This window comes from Trichosurus vulpecula, chromosome 1, assembly GCF_011100635.1.
Source record: "Trichosurus vulpecula isolate mTriVul1 chromosome 1, mTriVul1.pri, whole genome shotgun sequence".
Taxonomy (NCBI): domain Eukaryota; kingdom Metazoa; phylum Chordata; class Mammalia; order Diprotodontia; family Phalangeridae; genus Trichosurus; species Trichosurus vulpecula.
This window is the reverse complement of record NC_050573.1, coordinates 225583134-225605354: the sequence shown is the minus strand read 5'-3', so window position 1 is coordinate 225605354 and position 22221 is coordinate 225583134. Positions and strand designations below refer to the sequence as shown.

Here is a 22221-nt window from a genome sequence, read left to right as displayed (position 1 = left end):
ACAGACAACATGCTTACAAAATTTGTGGATGACATGAAGCTTGCAGCTAACCTACTGGAGGGCAGAGTAAAGCTCCAAAGAGATCTTGAGAGGTTAGAACAATGGGATGATTCTAATAAGATGAAATTTAAGAGGCATTAATATAAAGTCTTTTTCTTTGGAAAAAAAATCAATTCCACAAACACAGATAGAGGAGAAACAACAGAAACTAGCACAGAGAGGGAGGGTAGAGCAGGAGTACAGAGGACAGCCCTAATGCCAAAAAAAAGGATTGGGGCAAAGGTGGGCCCCGATAGTATCGTGGTGACTAGAACCTTGGAGGTGGTTGCTTGGGGATGTGTTATGCTGCAAGAAGCTGGCCAAGGGCCATGAGGAAAGGTGTAGGGATGGTAGTTGCTATGCTGAGGAAGTACTGCTATATGAATGTTAGTACCACATTTGCTGAGTTGACTGTGAAGGAACCTGAGACCTGAAAGTCCAAGTGATTTGCAGAAGACAATAAAGTGCATCAGTGGAAAAGCTGAGGCAAGAGTCAAGGTCTCCAGACTTTTCACCTACTAACTTTTCCACTTTAACACATTTGGTTCCCTCTTCCCCTCACTGGTTCACTAGAAGAGGGATAAATGCCGAGTGAGGGCATTATTTGTGGCTCCTAGAGAAGAAATTCCTATGTTCATTTGTATTCTGTGTCATTCATGGGCACTTCTAAATATTACTTGCCTTTTGTTAAAATTGTATTTTTAGCGGTTTTGTCTAATAAAAGAGAAACTGTCAGGTATTTGGTCTGTTGTTTCCCTTTTTCTAGCTATTATGAATGAAGACATCCCTCTGCTCCAAAAAGACAGGTTCCAGAATACTCCTAAGCTCCAGCACACAAAAGTATTCTCTTTGTTCTTTTAGTTATTTCCATTCCAAGAATTAAGCATTTTATCTCTTATTTCCTAAATTCTTACCATGCAGTTTAATTAAGCTGTTAAAATACAAATGAATGATGTACCTTAATATCTTTAAAATACATATGTAGTAATAAATTCCATAAATTGAAAAGGACCTTAAGTATATATCTCGAGCTTTGTAAACAGTTAAATGATCTTGAATGATATGAAACAACTTAAGCCTTGCTTCATCTAACATTATGACATGCTTGAACTAGTATCTGAAGTAAGAGAAGCATGAATTTAATCTCTATAACTCCTATTTCCAGAACATAATAGTAATGGTGAGAGGCATTCTGGCATAGTGGGTAAAGGGCTGGCTTTGGATTCAAAAAGACAGTCAAGTCCTGTCTCTAACACATCCTGACTGTGTGATGTCCAACAAGTTGCTGCACCTCTCAGTGCCCTAGTCAACTCTGTAAGGCTGTAAGATGGAAGAAGGTGCTGAGCTACACTGCCAGAAGAAGTTCATCACAGGGAGCTCTCTATACTGATGAAATGAGAGGTTGGGTAAAAACAACATAATAATACCACCTTTATAAACTATTTTACAGTCTACAAAGCCCTTTTACATACAATAATAACTCATCTGGGTTTCATGTGACCCTATGAAATGGACAGGAAACATATAGATCTATATCTCTCTATATTTTTTAAACTTTACAGATGAGGGACAAAAAAGCCTTGAAGAGGTTTAGTGACTTGCCCAAGGTGACACAACATGTCAGTAGGAGAGCCAAGATTTCCACTAGGCTATATTCCCTCTCATGTGGGTCAAGGGAAAGTAAAGTTTTCTATTTATTAACTTGATAACTTGATTGTTTCAGATGTGAACTATTTGGGGGAAAGGGAAGTGGGAAGAATTAACAATTTCACGGTGCATTTTTGTCCAATCTGGACTTTTTTGGGGGGAGGGTGTGTCTGCATGATAGATTTTTACGCAATCTAGGGTTTTTAAAAAGAAGAACGGGATGAACAATAGACTCACCTAGCCTACTACGCCTAATCTCCTCTGGTGAAACTGGGCGTAATTTTCTTTCTGCTTTGATTTCCTCCAATATTCTTTCATGAAGACTCCGTGGCCGTGGTGGAGTTGGTTTCAGTTTTCTGGCTGAGGCCTTTAAAAATAAAGAGAATTAATAGTTATGGATGTAAGTAATTTGCTTTAAAAGTAATTTCATACAACGCATTATTGTAAAGTTAAATTATAATGAATTGATAAAAATATTTTTCAATACCCTGAAAAAAAGGAATGTCATATGTTCGATAAAAAACATTTATTAATTTCCTACTATATACCCTACACTATGCTAAGCACTGGGAATACACAGAGAAAAGCGAAATAATCTTTGTACTTAAGAAGTTTATATCCTACCAGGGAAACAACATATATATCTATCTATCTATATATATATCTATATATCTCTATATATATATATATACACGTATATATATACACACACACACGTGTGTGTATGTATATATATGTATATATGTATGTATGTACGTACATGTATGTACATATATATGTATATATATATAATAAAGTATAAACAAATAAAGTATATATACAATACAAAATGAATACAGAGTAGGGAAGACATTAGCAGTTGTCAATAAGATGGGAAGCTATAATAAAATATTAAGTGTCCTAAAGCAGTAGTAAATTGACAATTTTTTTTACTGCTCTACTCATAAAAATTAATTTTTGGTTACTAGTTTTGCCAAAGATAAACTATAGTCACTAGAAAGGATAACATTTTTGGGAAAATCTACCAAAAGTAAATAGAAATAAAATAGAGGTAGTTTAAAGGCAAAAAGTATAAACAGTTGGGGATGGTTAAAAAATTGATTCAAGAAACTTAATGAAATCATGGAGGCTATCAATGAGAAGATAGCAAAAAGTATATGTGGAAGGTGTTTCATACCTTGAAGAATGCTATTCGGTTTTACTTTCTATAGTGAAAAGGTCCCTAACACTTGAACTATAATCTAGGCTTTCCTAATTCATTATTTGGGCAGGTGGCTCAGTGAATAGAGTACCAGGCCTGGAATCAAGAAGACCTGAGATCAAATCTAGCCTCAGACATTTACTATCTGTGTGATGCTGGGCAAGTCACTTCACCCTGTTTGCCTCCATTTCCTAATCTGTAAAATGAGCTAGAGAAGGAAGCGGTAAACCACTTCAACATTGTGAAGTTTAAGGCAATCCAACAGTTTGTCAAGAGAGATATTTACAAAGAAGGACTAAGGGCTGAGACATAATACTAAAGCGCTGGATTAAGAGGGTCAAACCTCTATGTAACCCTTAGCAAGTCATTTAAGCTCTGTGAGAGCTAAAAGTAAATTTCCTCATCTATTAAATGGGAATATTGATAATAATAACAGCACCTCACTAAACGGTGTGGTGGTGAGGAACGGTGAAATACTGTTTGTAAGTGTTGCTGGACTGCACACCTTAGAGTGCTAAATAATAAACGTGAATTATTATTATTATCTTGCTTTATAAGCAAGAACGGAGGGCAACGAGGATTTTGCTGCTGTACAACATCAGGAGGAGGTAGCTTCTTGTGTTCCAAAGAATGATGATGTGGACTCAAAGGTGCTATTAGGAGAGATGTTGTTTAGAAAGAGTCAAAGAAGCATCCTGGTGGGCCAGAGCATTTCTTCTTGAGAATACTAAAAGTTTTCTTTTGTTGAGCTTATATAACAATAGAAAATTTCACTGTTTCCTAAAGCATGTGTTCTGCACGTCAATCAGGCTATAAGCATTTACTAAGCGCTTAACTATGTGTAGACATTGTGCTAAGGCTGGGGAAACAATATACAAAGAAAAAATAGTTCCTCTCTTCAAAGGACTACCACTTTAATGGGGAAGAAATCAGAACACTAAAAATATATGTGATCACTACAGAGGAGATTGAAAGTAACCTTAGAGGGGACGGCACTAGTAACTGAGAGGACCAGGAAACGCTTCCCAGAGGAGGTGCAACTTGAGCTGATTCTTAAAGGAAACCAAGGATTTCTGACTCAGAGGTTGTGAAGAAGAGCACTGGACAGTGTCCTCTTGTATGAATCACCTGTATGAATTTGTATTTTTATGGGAGTGAGGCACAATGGAAAATGGGGTTAGAGGGCAAGCTAAACAAGACAACAGAAGAAACTGATTAAAACGGAGAGCTCAGAATGAGTACATCATAAATTTTGACAGAGAAAAGAAAGGAACCAGAGAAGTAAAGGGTCCATGGACTAGTGAATGAGGGTCTAGAGAAGATAGCAAGGGGGAATGCATAGTAAAAAGAGTGAGGGAGAGAAATCCTTTCTGGAAAAGGACACAAAAAGTGAAATTTTCAAAACTAATAATAAATAGGATAAGTTGAAGGGAAGGAGAGAAAGGGAGATCTTATTTCACTGAGAGGGGGGAAAAAGAAAGGGAAGAATTAAATAGCCAGATTAAAAAAAGGAAAGAAAAGGGAACTAATAAAACTTAAAAAGGAAAGGGATGACAAATGTTAGGGAAAGGGAAGAGGTTGGGGGAGGGGGGGAGAGGAAGTGAGCCAGTAGGAATAGGGTTACCTTAAAAAAAATTAACCTAAAGTAACTGAAGAAACATACTGTTGTGTTTGGTGCGGGGGGGGGGAATCATAACTTGAAGGAAAAAAAGGAGTATATAGAAATAAAAATAGAGGGACCTGGACAGAAGTTTAAAGGACAACTATAATTGGTGCATGGGACCTGGGAAAAAATGCAACAACAAAGACCTGAGAAGGAATGGTTAGAGAAGAGGAGAGAACTGACTGGAGTAGGTAATCAACAGTGTCAAATACTGCCTAGTTTAAGAAGGATGAGGATCATGAAGAAGCTACTAGATTAGACAATTAAGAGTTCACTGGTAACTTTGGAGAGAAAAGCTAAATGATGAGGTAGAAAGTCAGATTGCAGAGGACTTAGAAAAGAGTGAAAGAAAGGAAGTGGAGGCATCAGTGTAGATGGCTCACTTAAGGATTTTAGCTGAAAAGGATAGGGGAGACACAGGATAACAGCTTGAAATGATCAATCAAACCTTTGACGACTCTCACAATCATTGGCATCCTTGTGCCAGTGTACCTTAAGTGAAGTGAATCTAGTACAGCTTAGGTTATTAGCCTCTAAATCCTAATGATATAAGTAAAACATATATTTTTGTTTATGGAGCCATTTTCTGTTAGTGATTTCGGTCAATGAGGTTTAATGCTTAATTAAGTATACAGACCTATTGAATTCCACAGATGAGACTCTAGAGGAAATTTCGCTACACTACCTCCATTCAACTACCACTAGTAAAAATCATGTCAAAATACATACTGGATTCAAGGGAGGTCGTGATCGAATGAAGTCCAGGATGATTTCATGAGCACTTTTTTTTAACCGAGGAGGAATATCACCATTCACCTAAAAGAAGAGAAAAAAGAAAATCTATTTTAGCTATGTTTAGGAGTTAATACTTTCTAAGAGAAGCATATGACTACAGGTCAACCAATAAAGAGTTCTGAATCTAACTGCAATCTATGTATAGGATATAGAAGAAAAACACCATACTCAGGTACAATCTTTCTTCACGAATGAACAAATCATAAGTACCCATTTTATACTGATAACTAAAAATTTTGGTTTCTCTAATGGCTGATTCCAGAGAGGACTATTTAAAAGGGAAGATGTTTTGGAATTAATCCTGGTCCTATCATTTTGGAAAATTTTGTTAGACACATACATTTTAACACAGTATTGAATTATCATATTAATTCCACAAAAAATTAGATGCAGGATAAATGTAAGACAAAAATAACATTGTCTTATAGCTAGATGTTTACTGCACAGTAGCTTCATTGACAAAGCTGTGGGAATGAAGCTAAGTATAAATGAATTAGCTTCACTTTGCTTGATGTGCACAGGTCAAATCCTCGACCCAACTATCTCTCAAAATATATACCATTGGTCACAAAGGCAAATGGAATTATGGGTATTGTTTAAAGAAATCTATTATGCTCTGCTAATGCTCAGGAGCATTATTTTCATACATGGAGAATAAGTCACGCTGAAAAAAATCTGAAGTATAAAGGAAAGCAATGAAAAGCCAGGAATTCCTGGTTGAAGCAACAGGGATAATTTATATTTATATAGTGTTTCCTGACAACAGCACTGTAAGGGAAGCAACAGAATTATCCCTATTTTATAGATGACATGTAAAAATGATTTGCCTATGGTTATCCGGGTGAAGGAGAACCAGGTTTATAAAGCATATGTCAAATCTCCTATGATTTCAGTACTCTTTCCACCGTATAACACTGTCTCTGCAAATATAGATTCATGAGATGATAGCAAGACTTACTAAACTTTGATCTGATTTCTAAAGGAAAAAGAGAATTTGGGCTTTCTAGTTAAGAAAACCAAATGAAAAGGCCAAAGAAATGGAAAATGGTACATATATGTGCACACAGAGGGCACACATATGCATATGCACACACTAAAAAACAACCAAAAAGAAAATAAGCAAAGCCAAGAAGAAAACACAACAAAATCCTACAAAGCAAAAGAACTGACTGAAATAGCAGAAGCAATGTAAAATACATTGAAAGACACCGTAAAACCAATAGATGACACATTTAAAGAAATTATACAAAAATTAACCTTGGCAAAAAAAAATTTTTGAGACAAATGAAGAGCTTAAAAAAAGTAAAAATTTTAAATGAAATTAAAGAAATTAGGAGACACTAAAATGATGAAGAGGGGTTAAAAAAAGAAAGTGACCTATATATAATTATAATATAAAAGTCTGAACTAATCAATAGAATCAACTAATAATCAGCTTACTACAGTGAAAAACAGAATTAAAGCCAACACAGATCAACTGCAAAAATGCAAGAAAAAATGTAGAGTCAAACCATGTGCATATTTTAGGTGCAACAATCTCAAAATAAATGAAAGCTCAGAAAAATTAGGAAAAGAATAAAATTAACATGATATTTCAGAAAAAAGAAAATTACCCTAAATTTCAAAAAATACAACTAGAATTAATGTGTTACATGAAATGATTAATTCGTAAATTATAATCAGCACATATAATATATATGCATATGTATGTATTAGTTTATATAAAAGCTAAAGCTATATATGTTATTATCTTCCACAGTTTGAAATGATCTGAGATCTAAAATCTAATATTATGATTACTGAGCTTTATAATGAAACTAAAATGAATTCTCTCTATGTAGTCCCAGACAAGTTGCCATTTATTCTACAGGTAAAAATTTTCAGTATTTTCAGTTCTTTGTCATTACAAAAAGTTGCTATAAATATTTCTATAACTATAGGATTTCTTCATCTTTCTTTGATCTCTTTGGAGCACTGGCCAAGTTGTGCTATTACTCTGTGTAACAACAATGTTGCTAGCAGCTACCGAGTTTGTGTAAGGCCAATAATACCAGTATACAAGAGGGCTGCCAGCACTGATTCTTTGATCTGCCTTTGTAAGGAAAGCAACTTAAAGGAGTTTACAATCTCACTTTAATCAAATATACATATATCATTCACTTAGTTCAGGGGGGAAAGCCAGCACCTTGAAATTCGGAGCAAATACAAACAGAAATTACAAACAGAGAAAATACAAACAGAGCAAATAACACAAATCAACAGACAGGCTTCTAGCTGTCTGACCAAAGCTATACATACATAGTTACCAGAGAGAGAAGCACCAACATCTGGGTTTTCAAAGCCAGGGGGCTCCTTAGCTACCCAGAGTCTCCACACCAACACTCTTCCAATGAGTGAGCCCCAAACAAAATGCTAACCTCAGAGTATATATATATTTCTTCAGGATCAGAGTGCTTCACACCTCTCGAGGGTTTCACGCCGCTCATGACCTAACCTAACCTAAGCAAAAGGGTGTGGGCCTTCCTACAAACAAAGGCAAGACTCAATCAAAAGCACTTAATTTCCTTAGTGCTGATAAGCACTCCAAAACAAAAGACAACAAAAAGTCCTACTTTGCTTGCCATTACACTGGGTCAATATGGGAATTTGTTTTACTTGACTATGCATAATTATTATTTTTTTTTTTTAAATGCAATTTATTTCTTTAACATATTTGGTTTTCAGCATTGATTTTCACAACAGTTTGAATTACAAATTTTCTCCCCATTTCTGCCCTCCCCCTCCACTCCAAGATGGCGTATATTCTGGTTGCCCTGTTCCCCAGTCAGCCCTCCCCTCTATCACCCCCCTCCCCTCTCATCCCCTTTTCTCTTCCTTTCTTGTAGGGCAAGATAAATTTCTACGCCCCATTGCCTGTGTATCTTATTTTTTAGTTGCATACAAAAAGTTTTTTTGTTTTTGAACATCTGATTTTAAAACTTTGAGTTCCAAATTCCCTTCCCTCTTCCCTTCCCACCCACCCTCCCTAAGAAGTTGAGCAATTCAACCTAGGCCACACATGTATTATTATGTATAACCCTTCCACAATACTCATGTTGTGAAAGGCTAACTACATTTTGCTCCTTCCCCACCCATCCCGCTTTATTGAATTTTCTCCCTTGACCCTGTCCCCTTTCCAAAGTGTTTGTTTTGATTACCTCCACCCCCATCTGTCCTCCACTCCGTCATCCCCCCACCTTTTATTTTTTTTTTATCTTCCTCCCTCTTCTTTCCTGTGGGGTAAGATACCCAACTGAGTAAGTATGGTATTCCCCCTCAGGCCAAATCTGATGAGAGCAAGGTTCACTCATTCCCCCCTCACCTGCCCTCTCCCCTCCTCCCATAGAACTGCTTCCTCTTGCCACCTTTATGCGAGATAATCCACCCCATTCTATCTCTCCCTATCTCCCTCTCTCAGTATGTTACTCTCTCATCCCTTAATTTCATTTTATTTCTTTTAGATATCTTCCCTTCATCCTCAACTCACCCTGTGTCTGCTCTCTCTCTTTTACATATATATATACACATACATACACATACATACATATACACATAGATACATACATACATACACATTCACTTATATATATACTTAAACATATATATATATGCATATATATATATATGCATATTCCCTTCAACTACCCTAATACTGAGGTCTCATGAATCATACTCATCATCTTTCCATGTAGGAATGTAAACAAAACAGTTCAACTTTAGTAAGTCCCTTGCAATTTCCGTTTCTTGATTACCTTTTCATGCTTCTCTTGATTCTTGTGTTTGAAAGTCAAATTTTCTATTCAGTTCTGGTCTTTTCACTGAGAAAGCTTGAAAGTCCTCTATTTTATTGAAAGTCCATATTTTGCCTTGGAACATGATACTCAGTTTTGCTGGGTAGGTGATTCTAGGTTTTAATCCTAGCTCCATTGACCTCCGGAATATCGCATTCCAAGCCCTTCGATCTCTTAATGTAGAAGCTGCCAGATCTTGGGTTATTCTGATTGGGTTTCCACAATACTCAAATTGTTTCTTTCTGGCTGCTTGCAGTATTTTCTCCTTGATCTGGGAGCTCTGGAATTTGGCAACAATATTCCTAGGAGATTTCTTTTTGGGATCTATTTGCAGAGGCGATCGATGGATTCTTTCAATTTCTATTTTGCCCTGTGGCTCTAGAATATCAGGGCAGTTCTCCTTGATAATTTCCTGTAAGATGGTATCTAGGCTCTTTTTTTGATCATGGCTTTCAGGTAGTCCAATAATTTTTAAATTATCTCTCCTGGATCTATTTTCCAGGTCAGTGGTTTTTCCAAGGAGATATTTCACATTGTCTTCCATTTTTTCATTCCTCTGGTTCTGTTTTATAATATCCTGATTTCTCATAAATTCACTAGCTTCCACTTGCTCCAATCTAATTTTTAAAGTAGTATTTTCTTCAGTGGTCTTTTGGACCTCCTTTTCCATTTGGCTAATTCTGCCTTTCAAGGAATTCTTCTCCTCATTGGCTTTTTGGAGTTCTTTTGCCATTTGAGTTAGTCTATTTTTTAAGGTGTTGTTTTCTTCAGTGTATTTTTCAGTATTTTTTTGGGTCTCCTTTAGCAAGTCATTGACTTGTTTTTCATGGTTTTCTCGCATCCTTCTTATTTCTCTTCCCAATTTTTCCTCTACTTCTCTAACTTGCTTTTCCAAATCCTTTTTGAGTTCTTCTATGGTCTGGGGCCAGTTCATGTTTTTCTTGGAGGCTTTGGTTGTAGGCTCTATGACTTTGTTGTCTTCTTTAGGCTGTATGTTTTGGTCTTCTTTGTCACCAAAGAAAGAATCCAAAGTCTGAGACTGAATCTGGGCGCGTTTTCGCGTCCTGGCCATATTCCCAACTAACTAACTTGACCCTTGAGTTTTTCAGTGGGGTATGACTGCTTGTAGATTACAGAGTTCTATGTTCTACGTTTGGGGGGGAGGTGCCAGCTCTGTCAGAGCCGCACTCCTCCTTCCCCAAGGACCCCCAGTCCAGACTGGGCTCAGATCTTCGGCAGGCTGTGCACCCCTGCTGCGATCCGCCACTTAATTCCTCCCACCAGGTGGACCTGGAGCCGGAAGTAACAACAGCTGTAGCTGCCCCACCTCCGCTGCCCCCGGGGCTGGAAGCCGAACCGCGAACTCCTTCCACTCCCGCAGCTTTTCCCACTAACCTTCTCCGCAGTCTTTGGTGTTTGTGGGTCGAGGGGTCTGGTAACTGCCGCAGCTCACATATTCAGGGCGCTAGGGCCCCCTCCGCCCGGCTTCCGGTCTGGATCGTCCACGCCGCTCAGGCTGGGCTCTGCTCCACTCCGTTCCCAGCTCCCAGCTCCCAGCTCCCAGCTCCGTGTGGAATAGAGCTCACCCAGAGACCATCCGGGCTGTCCTGGGCTGGAGCCCTGCTTCCCTCTGCTGTTCTGTGGGTTCTGCCGTTCTAGAATTGGTTCAGAGCCATTTTTATAGGTTTTTGGAGGGACTTGGGTACGGAGCTCACTCTAGTCTGTGCTTACCAGCCGCCATCTTGGCTCCGCCCCCGACTATGCATAATTATTAACAAGGATTTTGTTTTACTTTAGGGGGAGGAAGACACAGGAAGTAAAAAAATGCTTGCTAATTGAAAAAAAGAAAAAGAAATCTCCAGTCATTGGAAAACTATTTTTTTTTTCTTTTCAAAGGGCATTAAAACTTTAAAAATCATTTAAGTCATTTGTTTCAACTTTGTTAAAAGTCTTACCATAAAGTATGGGGAAAACATTAATATATTCTTCTTATATATAATCTTCTCTACAGAAGAGAATACAGTACTGAGATTGATATTAGTATAATGAGGTACTTGCCAATGAGTCCTTAGAGCCTGCACAAAATTCTCCTTTACCTCTCTGCAGTTTCTGACACCAATGACACTATTTACTTAACGATCTTTTCCTTAATACGTTCTTCTCTCTTGATTTTCCTGACATTGTTTTCTCCTGGTTCTCTTCTTACCTCTCTGACTATTCCTTCTCCATATTGTTTGCTGGATCTTCATTCAGGTTACAACCACACATGAGAATCTCCCAAGGTTTGCTCTTTGGTCCTTCTCCCTCTATATTATTTCACTTGGTGATCTCATCAGCACCCAAGGATTCTATTATCTCAATGCAGATGATTTTCATATCTCTCTGTCCAGACCTAACCTCCTTTTTGACCTCCAATCTCACGTGTTATTGTTGTTCAACCATTTTTCAGTCGTGTCCAGCTCTATGTGACCTGATTTGGGGTTTTCTTGGCAGAGATACTGGAGTGGTTTGCCATTTCCTTCTCTAGCTCATTTTATGGATAAGGAAACTGAGGCAAACAAAATTAAATGACTTGCCCAGGGTTTACACAGCTAGTAAGTGTCTCAGAACAGACTTGAATTCAGGAAGATGAGTTTTCCTGACTCTAGGCCTGGCAGTCTATCCATTTCACCTAGCTGCATGAGGTGTCCACTGGATACCTCAAATTGGATGTCCCATTTACATCTTAATATGTCCAAAAAGGAATTCATTATCTTTCCCACCTAAACCTTCACTTCTTTTGAACTTCCCTATTACTTTTGAAAGCATCCCATTATCTTGAGTCGCCAGGCTCACAATTTGGTATCATCCTCAACTCCACATTCTCATCCTCTTTCCCATCACCCTATTCAATCAATTGCCAAGTCCTGTTGAGTTTACCTTCCTAACAACTCCTATATCTTCTCCCTTCTCTCCTCACACTGACACCTGGTGTGAGTCTTCATTAATTCATAGCTGGACTATTGCAAAAGTCTACTCGTTGGCCTCCCTGCCTTACTCCAGCCATCTTTTACTCCACTATCAAAGTAATCTAACTAACATACATGTCTAATCACATCATTTTCCCTCACCCCTACCCCACCATTCTATGAATTCTAGTGCTTCCCTATTACCTCCAGGATCAAATAAAATCTTGTTTGGTTTTTAAAGCCCTTCATAACCTGGTCCCTTCCTGCCTTTCCAGTCTTCTTATATCTTACTTCCCTCTATAAAGTCTATGATTCAGTGGGACTGGTCTTCTTCATGTAACTCACAAAATATACTCCATCTCTTGGCTCCACATGCACTTTCACTGTGGGTCCCCCCAGGCCTCAAATTCTCTCCCCCTTTTTCTCTGTTTCCTGGCTTCCCTGGATTTCTCAGTGAAAGCGAGATGTCTTTCCCAATGTCCCGTAATGCTAATACCTTCCTTGTGCGATCATCTTCAAATTATCCTTCATATATCTTGTTGGTATATAGTTGTTTACATGTTAACTCACCCATTAGACTGTGAGCTCCTTGAGGGCAGGGACTGTTTTTGCTTTTCTTTGTCTCTCCTGTACTTATTGAAAGTCCTAGTACATAGTAAGAGCGTATTAAATTTTTGATTACTTGACTTGCCTTGTCTGCCATCAGTACCCAAACAGGGAGGCTTGGTGAGTCTGAGCCTGGAAATGTATGAGATTGGGGACCTTTCTCTTCCCACTTCAGAGCTGAGCAAATATCCTCCTATTGTTTCCTGTTACATTACTGTGAGGGAATGAAAAGCCTTTTAATTGGCTGCAGAGCCAGCAGTGGGGGCATATACAAAAGGCTCAAAGGAACCTGCAGCTTTCCAGTGAGGAGGAAGAAAAGCTGGCTTCAGGGCAGAGGTAAGGAAAGACAGAGGGCTGCCCACAGGAGTGACTTGCTGCTGCCCACTTTATTTCCCTACCAGGCCACCATGTATTTGTGAATGCACGACACCTCTGTTTCTTCTAACTCGTGTTTATTTTTTTCCTGAATAAAGGTAAATGACTATCCAAGAAGGAATGAATGAGATTATGACCTTATGAGCACTGAAAAGTAAAAGGCATCAAAAATCTCCTCTCAAGTGGAGCCATTAGTAGCAATAGCCAAGTCCAGGGGGTAGGGTGGGGTGGGGGCAGTCCTGAACAATAACCTGTCAGATTTAGAACAGCAGAAAACCAACCCAAGATACCATGTCTTATGAGACTGGGAGCCATTTGTCCATGGGCTACACCAAATCCAGAAGTGAACTTGACGAGAATTCTTCAAAGGAATGAAAGGACTTACCCTATGGATGGGGCAGGCAATGTTTGCAACAACTATAAGTTAGAGTTCACCCTCCCAGGGACTAAGTGTGTAGAGAGGAGAGTGTGCCATAGTTTGGGGAGGATATTATTGTACCTTTGGTCCATTCTATACTTTTTCATTAAATATTCCTTTTGGACCTAGCTATTCTCTGAGGACTTTACCTGCTGGTCAACACAAGTAGGGGTTAGAAGAATGAATTCCCCAGAGCATTAGAAAATAGCTAGGTCCTAATTAGTGAGAATAATGAATCCGCTGAAATGGTCATTTTGAAGATAAACCTATGTAAAATATGGTAATTGATTCTAGCCCAACTGAAATACATAGTATGAATTCGAATAATGTAAGCACTTCAGAGGATTCTTAGTTATGCCTCCATTAGTACAAATTAGGAATTCCATGAAGTGGATGCGTGTATATGAATTTGCACTATTACAAGTTAGAATTATATAAAATATGGCAATTGGTTCCAGACTAACAGAAATATGAATAGGAATTTGAATAATGCAACCACTTCAGGGGATTCATTACTTATCTACATAATCAGACCTAGTCGTACAACCACAAACTTACAGAAAACCAGGCATCATCATAGAATCACAAGATTTAGAGCCTTCAGAGCATGTCATTAAATCTTACTTCTTCAGACCACACCAGAGGTCTGATCCACTCCATCTTTGAGCTCTGGGCATTTTATCTGACTCTTCCCCATGCCTGGAATACTCTATACCTCATCTCTGCCTCCTGTCTTCTCTGGCTTCCTTTAAGTCCCAACTAAAATCCCATCTTCTACAAGAAGACTTTCTTCAGCCCCTCTTAATTCTAGTGCCTTCCTTTTCTTATTTCTTTTTATCCTTTATATAACTTGTTTGTCTCCTCCATTAGATTGTAAGCTCCTTGAGGTCGGGGACTATCTTCTGCTCCTTTTTGCATCCCAAGTGCTTGACATGTTGCGTGGTACATAGCAGGTATTTAATATATATTTCTTTATTATCAGCTTATTAACTGATCATATCATATGACAATCCAGTTCAAGCTTCAGTGGTTCCCAATTGCCTCTAGGATAAAAACACATTTCTCTATTTGACATCTGAAGCTTTTCATAACATGGCTCCCACCTACCTTCCTAGGCTTATTTCACACTGCCCTCCTCCACACATTCAACCTTTCAGCCAAATTTGCCTATTTGATATTCTCTGAACACAACATTCATCTCCCATCTTTGTAAAAGTTACTCTTCATGCCCAGAATCTTTCCTCATCTCTGTCTCAAAGAATACCTTTTTTCCTCAAGCTCAGCTCAAGAATCACCTCCCATATAAGAAGCCCTGATTTCCCCCTCCCTCGAATTAAGACTCCCCTCCCCTCTAAAAATTACCTTTTACTTACTTTCTATATATTTTGTGCTTCTCTGTCCATTCTCCTTCCCCATAGAAGGTAAGTTCCTTAAAAGCAGGCATGTTTTGTTTTTGTCTTTGCAGACCCAGGACCTAACACAGAACCTAGTGCCATTAAATACATTTTTAAAGAATAAATGCTCAAGGTCACATAGTGACAGCTGAAATTTCAACACAGATCTTCTGACAGCAAATATATTTTTTCTCTTTACGTTACATATACCACAGTACAAGCCTTATAGCTGAACTCTTGGGATGAAATAAATACAAACAGAAAAGTGTAGCATATGGTATTGGGGCATGTTTGAAAAATAGGATTCATGCTTACTGCTTATGAAAATATTTAGTTGCAAAATAAACATATATTAACATTGATGGAAGGCAATATAAACAGTCCTTGCCTTGAATAGCCATTTTTTTCATTATTTATAATTTAGCAAGAGAATTCCAACTAAAAATTATAGAGTAAATGTTGAAAAAGATTTCTGTATTTCACAGAATAAAGTTAATACTACTCAAAAACTGGCATGAGTTACTATAACCAATCCATGAGCAGAAAAACATAAGCCTATTTAGAGTAGAAGAGAAACAAGGATGTTATTTTTATTCACTTTTATTCACTTAAGCATTCACCACCTTCAAGTTCAAAAAAATGTACCTCAGCATGTCAAAGGCATTCCAAACTCAACATATTTAAAACAAAACTCATCTTTCCTCCCAATTTCTCCATTTGAGTTAAGAATACTGCTAACTTTCTATTCACCCAAGTCTGCAACCTTGAAGTCACCCTGACTCTTTATCCTCCTTCAACTCCTGCATCCTATCAGTTGCCAAGTCTTATCAATTCTGCCTCCATAATATCTCTTGTAATATTTCTACTTTCCACATCTTAGTTCAGTTCTTCATCACTTCTTGAAGAAACCAGTCATCCCTAACTTTTTAAATCCTACCTCCCCACCACTAAAAAATTTTTAAGCATACAACCCTAATATATACATATTTTTATATAATATACATGTACTACTGGAATAACACATTGTCAACACTAGAAAACATCCACAAAATAGAACTTAAGGGAAAAAATGATGAAATGATTATTTTAAAAATAAATTTTATTTAATTCCTTAATAGTACAAAACTTTTCGCTTTCAAAGAGCAATGTAATTGAATATGCTTTGTTAAAGTAAATTTTATTGATACTGTTTGTTTTTATTTTACATCACTAAAATTTCTCCCAGTATTCCTCCTCCTGAAAGGAATGAAAATGGAGTGAAGGGAGAAAGGAACTAAGAAATACTTTTTTGTGGGAGGCAATATTTTTATTTATTTATTTATTTTTAATGGGAGGCAATATTTTAAAAACAAAATCCTTTGCGATTCAAAGATATATGGGAAAAGGCCTATATTTAGTAAAAAATTCAAATTATAGATGTTTTTTGAATATGTGAAATTGTACAAATATAGTTTCTTTGCTTCTCCTATTTGCTTTTTACGTGAACGGTATGACTCTTGTGCTAATCTCTTTGTGGCTTTTTCCTTAGTCATAAAACAGGCCTAAACTAGAAGATCTCTCTAAGGTCTTTTCTAGCTCTATGATCCTATTACAAAATTTTCAAGCAGTTACACAGTCCCCTGAAGTTTTTCTTGTCCAGGCTAAACTTCCTCCATTGTTTAAATTGATGCCCATATGGTATGATTTCTAAGCCCTTTACCTTCCTGGTTGCTTCTACTAAAGCTCTCCAGCTGAGCAACAATTTTTCTAAAATGTGGTGCCCAGAACTTAACACGGAGTAACACAAGTATCTAACATCACCACACATACACACACACAACCCCAACCAACCCTCAAAAAACTAATTATATTTTAATAGAACATATTACCAATGTTAATAATTATTTCAGAATCAGCTGTCTCTGTGGAATCAAATTATGGACTAGGAAAGCAAAGGTCAAAATTAATAACAAGTTAGAAGAAAGGATAAGGGTGAGAAGAAGATACAATTCCAACCTGACTTATTTAAGCAAACTATCAACTCCCCCTCAAAAACACAAGGTGTAAAAAAAAAACCACTGAAAAAGACTGAATCCACCATTTCTTTTATTTAAATTTTCCCTTTTATTATTTCATATTTATAATTTGTGTTCAATGTAAATCAATACCATAACATGAGGGTAGTTATGTGACTCAAATTATAAAGATACCAGCAAAATGTACAATAATCTCATAGGGTAGAATGTAAAAAGAATGTCCATCCCCCACACAAAAGCTTGAAACATTTTGCATTGGAATGTTTCAGGGCTGGTGCTACAGATACTTGTCTATGAAGTAAGGATACTATAGTCATATTGGATACTAGAAAATCTAAGCAACAGTGAACCAATGTGAACCAATAATTAAAAATTGAGGCAGTTGTAAAATATTTACTTCCCTGGATGAAGCTCGCTTTAGTCTAAGTACCAGGTTTTATTAAATAAAAATAGTGAATGATAGTTTCAAATGTAGTTTTTTTTTAATTTACAAAGAGTTTTAAAAGTAGTTAAATGAAATAAAATAGGACTTATGAATTTCAAGTGATGTGATTAAATCCCCAGTCCTCACATTACAAATATTCCATTTTTGTAAATATTTGGCATCTTTTTGTTTTGCCTCTTAAGTATTGAGACTATGACAAAACCTTTAAAATATATTCATTATCAATTGAAAGTTAAGATTTACAGAAATAAATCCAGTATTTGATAGTTTTTAAAGAGATTATATATTTAAAATTCTTTGAAATTAAGAAGAGCAAGATATATGACATATGACATTTGGGGGATCTAACTGGAATATATCTCTATTCTTTGACTTGATTCTATTTAAGCTACATTTACTAATATGGCTATGCTTTGGAAAGGAACAAATACATCCTTGCTTTGGCACATGCCAAACTTTATAAGATTTAAGTGCGATGTCAAATCCAAAGCCTCAAGAGAAAATATTTCAGTTAGGAGAAGAACATTTTAAAAATTACCAAGATTATATGATCATTAAATTAGTACTGCTTAATTACATATTGATGTTTATTTTCTTTTTACTGTATATGTAAATAGAAATATGGAAGCTTTTTATATTGTCTATCTAATATTCATGGTCATGAAAAGTCAATAAATCAAAGTAATAATGGAGATTTTATCCCATAACTGGAGTCATTCTATTTTTGATAAAGTCAAAAATATTCTTGATTTCTGACACTGATTTTAACATTGGAATGCAAAATCATTTAGTCCTGGCCAAAGCCTTATGAGCTTTTTGGTTTTTTTGTTTTTAATAACAAAAATTTGGGATATGAGTCTGTGACCTCTAGATTCAACTTATGTCAAAATTAAGTGGTAGAATGGAATGAACTTGGTAAAGATGTCTTGACTCTTGCTTTGAGGACTTGTAGATGCAGTCACATCATTTAGTCAGAGTTAAGGAAGCATAACTAGTTACCTGAGGTTCTCAAGAGCAGAGATGCAGAAAGAAAGGAGAGAGAAACAAGAAGCTGGCAAATGACTATAGTTTCAGTGGAGTGATGGGGTTAAAAGTATCAGGCAGTTTTTTGGTCAGTGAAATATCATTCTTCCCCTGCATTAAAGCAATAAAATCTTTCACTCCCAGGGAAGGGAGAGAGTGATAGAGGGGTCTGAGTGCTGTTTGCATGCCGATTTTAAAAAGTCTTTAAATAATTCTAGGGAGCTGCACCCTCCAAAAAACCCAATAGGATATTTCAGCATATATAAAAACAAGTAAACCACTCTACCATCATAATTAGGAAATGCACATCAAAAGATTATGCTTCAATTAGAGATTTAGTCTTTCTTCAGTTTGTAATACTATAAATTTCTGCAAATGGGGTAAAGATCTCCTTTCTGCCCTGTCATCCCCCCACATAACCGACATTTAATAAATGAACGTTTATTGACTAATTGAATGTTTATTGATGAAATGACTGAGAACTATGTGCTTCTCAGATCTATTTATCTAGCCTTAACCTCTTTCCTGACTTCTGATCTTGTTTCACCAATTGCCTATTGGACATCTCAGACTGGATGTCTTATAGACACCTTAAACTCCTCATATTTAAAATAGATCTCATTGTCTTTTCCCTCACACACTCACTTCTTCCCAACTTCCAAAGTACTTCTGATGGCACCACCTTTCTCCCAAGTCATCCAGGCTCTCAAACCAAGTGCCATCCTTGATTTTTCACTCTCTCATCCCATCCTACCCCCATCTCCCCCCTTCCCCTTCCCATCCAAACAGTTGCCAATCCCTGTTGAGTCTACCTTCCTGACATTTCTGGTATACATCCCACCTCTACTCATCTGGTACAAGCCTTCATTACCTCAAATCTGGACTACTGTAATACCTGCTGTTTAGTCCTCCTTCCTCAAGTCTCTCCCCACTAAAGTCCATCCAACATTCAGCTAACAAAGTCATCTTCCTAAAGTACCGGTCTGATTGTGTGTCACTCTTTACCTTCTCTCCCTACCCCAACCCCCATTCACTAAACTCTAGTGCCTCCCTCTTACCTCACAGGAGCAAATATAAAATTTTCTGTTTCCTTTTAAGGCTCTTCATAACCTGGCTCCTTCCTGCTTTTCCTTATCCCCTCCCCTCCAAGTAGACTATAATCAAGTGATACCGGCCTACTTGATATAATTCACATAAACTATTCCATCTCATGGCTCCACACACACTTTCCCTAGGGGTCTTAGAATTCTCTCCTTCATCATCTCTGTTTTCTGGTTTCCTTCAAGATTCCCCTCAAATGTTTTCTTCTGCAAGAGGCCTTTCTTACTCCCTATCTCTGCTAGTGCTTTGCTGCTGCAATTATATGTATGTGTATATGTGTGTGTGTGTGTATGTACACATTTTGTGTGTACATAATTGTTTACATGTTACCTCATCCATTAGACTGTGAGCTCCTAGAGATCAGGGGTTGTTTTTGTCTTTCTTAGTATCCTCAGTGTTTTGCACAGTGTTTGGCACATCAAAAATGCTTTATAAATGCTTGTTGACTTTCCTGATCCGCTCAGGAACTTGTATTTACCCTCCTAGAGATTACATAGTATTTATTTTGTAACTATTTTGCATATAGAGGCCTAAGTGTCCTTTGCCTCCACAGAATGAAAACTCCTTGAGAGCAGGCACTTTTTTATTTAGAATTTAGCATTGTGCCTAGGCACAATGAGGACTTAATTAATGCTTGCTTAACAAATGATTGTTTCATTACACTGTTAAATTTACCTTAGACTTCAGGTGGAGTAGGTCTCAAGACTGGAGTTTGATGATATTCTAAAACATTATTGCCTCCAATCATGTTATTTCCTGAACAGAAAGAGTCACAAAAGGGTGTTTCTTGTGTCTTCCCACGCTTTAGAGTACTGATTTTGTGGTATGGTGATACCACTAAACTACTTTCCTAAGACTTATCTGGTTATTTTTGGATAGGTTTTGAAATGTTTGGTTTATTGATTTTAATTATCTCAAAGGCTGCAAAGTCTCCTTTGGTTTATTAAGACATACAACACTATGAATATATAAGCATTGGGATTAGGTTTCCTCTTTACTTCACTAGAAGTCTGAAAAGGAGATTACAGGATTACAGATTTAGAGATGGAAGGGATTTCAGAAGCCATAAAGCCAATTTTAGTGACAGGAAACCGAGGCACAGAAGGGTTAAGTAGATTGTCCAGGGTTATATACCTAGAAAGTAGATTGTCCAGGGTTATAAACCTAGAAAGTATTGGAGGCAGCACCTGAATGCAGATCTTCCTCTCTCTAATTGTGAGCAATGTGGTATGCACTGACTAGATGCACCTTTTTCTTGGTTGTGGTGATTTACAGGAGAGATCCAGCAGGTAGGGAAAATGCTGCTGCTAACTGCCAACTAGCTCAATCTTAATGTGTACCCAAAGATTCCTACACTCTTTCTTCTTTTGGGACAACATAATTTTTTTCAACAGAGCAAGAAAGTTTGTCTTAAGCAGTTGTATATGTCCATTAGAAGAGAACATAAAAGCATTCTCTACTGTTTTATTGTTGTTGTTCACTGGTTTCAGTCATGTCCAACTCTTCGTTACCTCTTTTGGGGCTTTCTTGGCAAAGATACTGGAGTGGTTTGCCATTTCCTTCTCCAGCTCATTTTACAGATGAGGAAACTGAGGCAAACACTGTTAAGTGACTTGCTCAGGGTCAAACAGCTACTAAGTGTCTGAGGCTGGATTTGCATTTTAGGTCTTCCTGACTCCAGGCCCGGTGCTCTATCCACTGTACCACCTAGCTGCCCATTCTCTACTGTAACAGAGAACACTGAAAGGTAGGAAATCAGCAAGAGACAACCAAAGCTTTGGATATAATAAGATCTTTCAAATATCCTAGTTAATGGGTAGCACAGAGAAGATCCTGGTTATTGTGTAACATAGGGTAGATGACTATTTCTTAGGAACCTTATTACATCAAAGAAATAAGGTATTAATTTAAATCTGACCAAATATAATTTTGAATTTTCTAGCATTTTATTTTTTTAAAGAAGGAAGACATAATGAATGTTAAATAAAACTCTTTCCCTAATTTTCAACCAATCCTTATCTATTGGCTCCTCTCAAGCCCCTATGCTTAAGAACATCTTCACCGGACTCCTCTCATCCCCTGAAGCCATAGTCCTATAACTATTATCTCTTTTAATTACCAAACTCCTAGAAAAACAGAACACCTCTCCCATTAAGCAGTGCCTCCACTTTCTCACCTCCCACTCGTTTACTTTCTCAGTACTTTGAAAACGGGCCTTGGGTCTACACAGTCAAACTGAAACCACCCTCTTCAATATCTACTGAATTCAAAAGCCTTTTCTGAGCCCTTAGTTCTATGCAGCATTTGACACTACTGACCACTCTCTTCTGGACAGTTTTTTCTCCCTGAGTTTTCATGACACTCACTGCTTTGTCATGGTTCTCTTGTCTGTCACACCAATCTTCTGCAGGATTATCCTGACTCCTTTGCTCTGTTTGGGCATTGTCCTCTTCTCTCTCCACATTCTTTCTCTTGGTGATCTTACCATTTCTTATGGATTCAAATTTCATCTCTATGCAGATGAATCCCAAAGCAATATATCCAGTTCTCATGTCTCTCCTAACTACAATCCCTTATCTCCAACTGCTTGCTGGACATCAACCTAGAGATCTCACAGGAATCTCAAATTCAACATACATACATACACACACACACACACACACACACACACACACACTTCAGTCACCCTCAACTCTTCATTCTCTCTTACATCCGTATCCA

At 37.4% G+C, this 22221-nt stretch overlaps 1 protein-coding gene across 2 annotated transcripts in view; it reads right to left on the bottom strand.

Moving 5' to 3' along the window:
• Window positions 1–22221, bottom strand: part of SPIRE1 (spire type actin nucleation factor 1) — a 263983-nt gene that overhangs the window by 46802 nt on the left and 194960 nt on the right. For both annotated transcript variants that reach the window (XM_036760909.1, XM_036760915.1), the window contains exons 7-8: window positions 5280–5366; window positions 1924–2053 (exon numbers count right to left, since the gene is read on the bottom strand). In XM_036760909.1, coding sequence (XP_036616804.1) covers window positions 1924–2053; window positions 5280–5366 — 217 coding nt within the window. The remainder of the gene's footprint in view (window positions 1–1923; window positions 2054–5279; window positions 5367–22221) is intronic.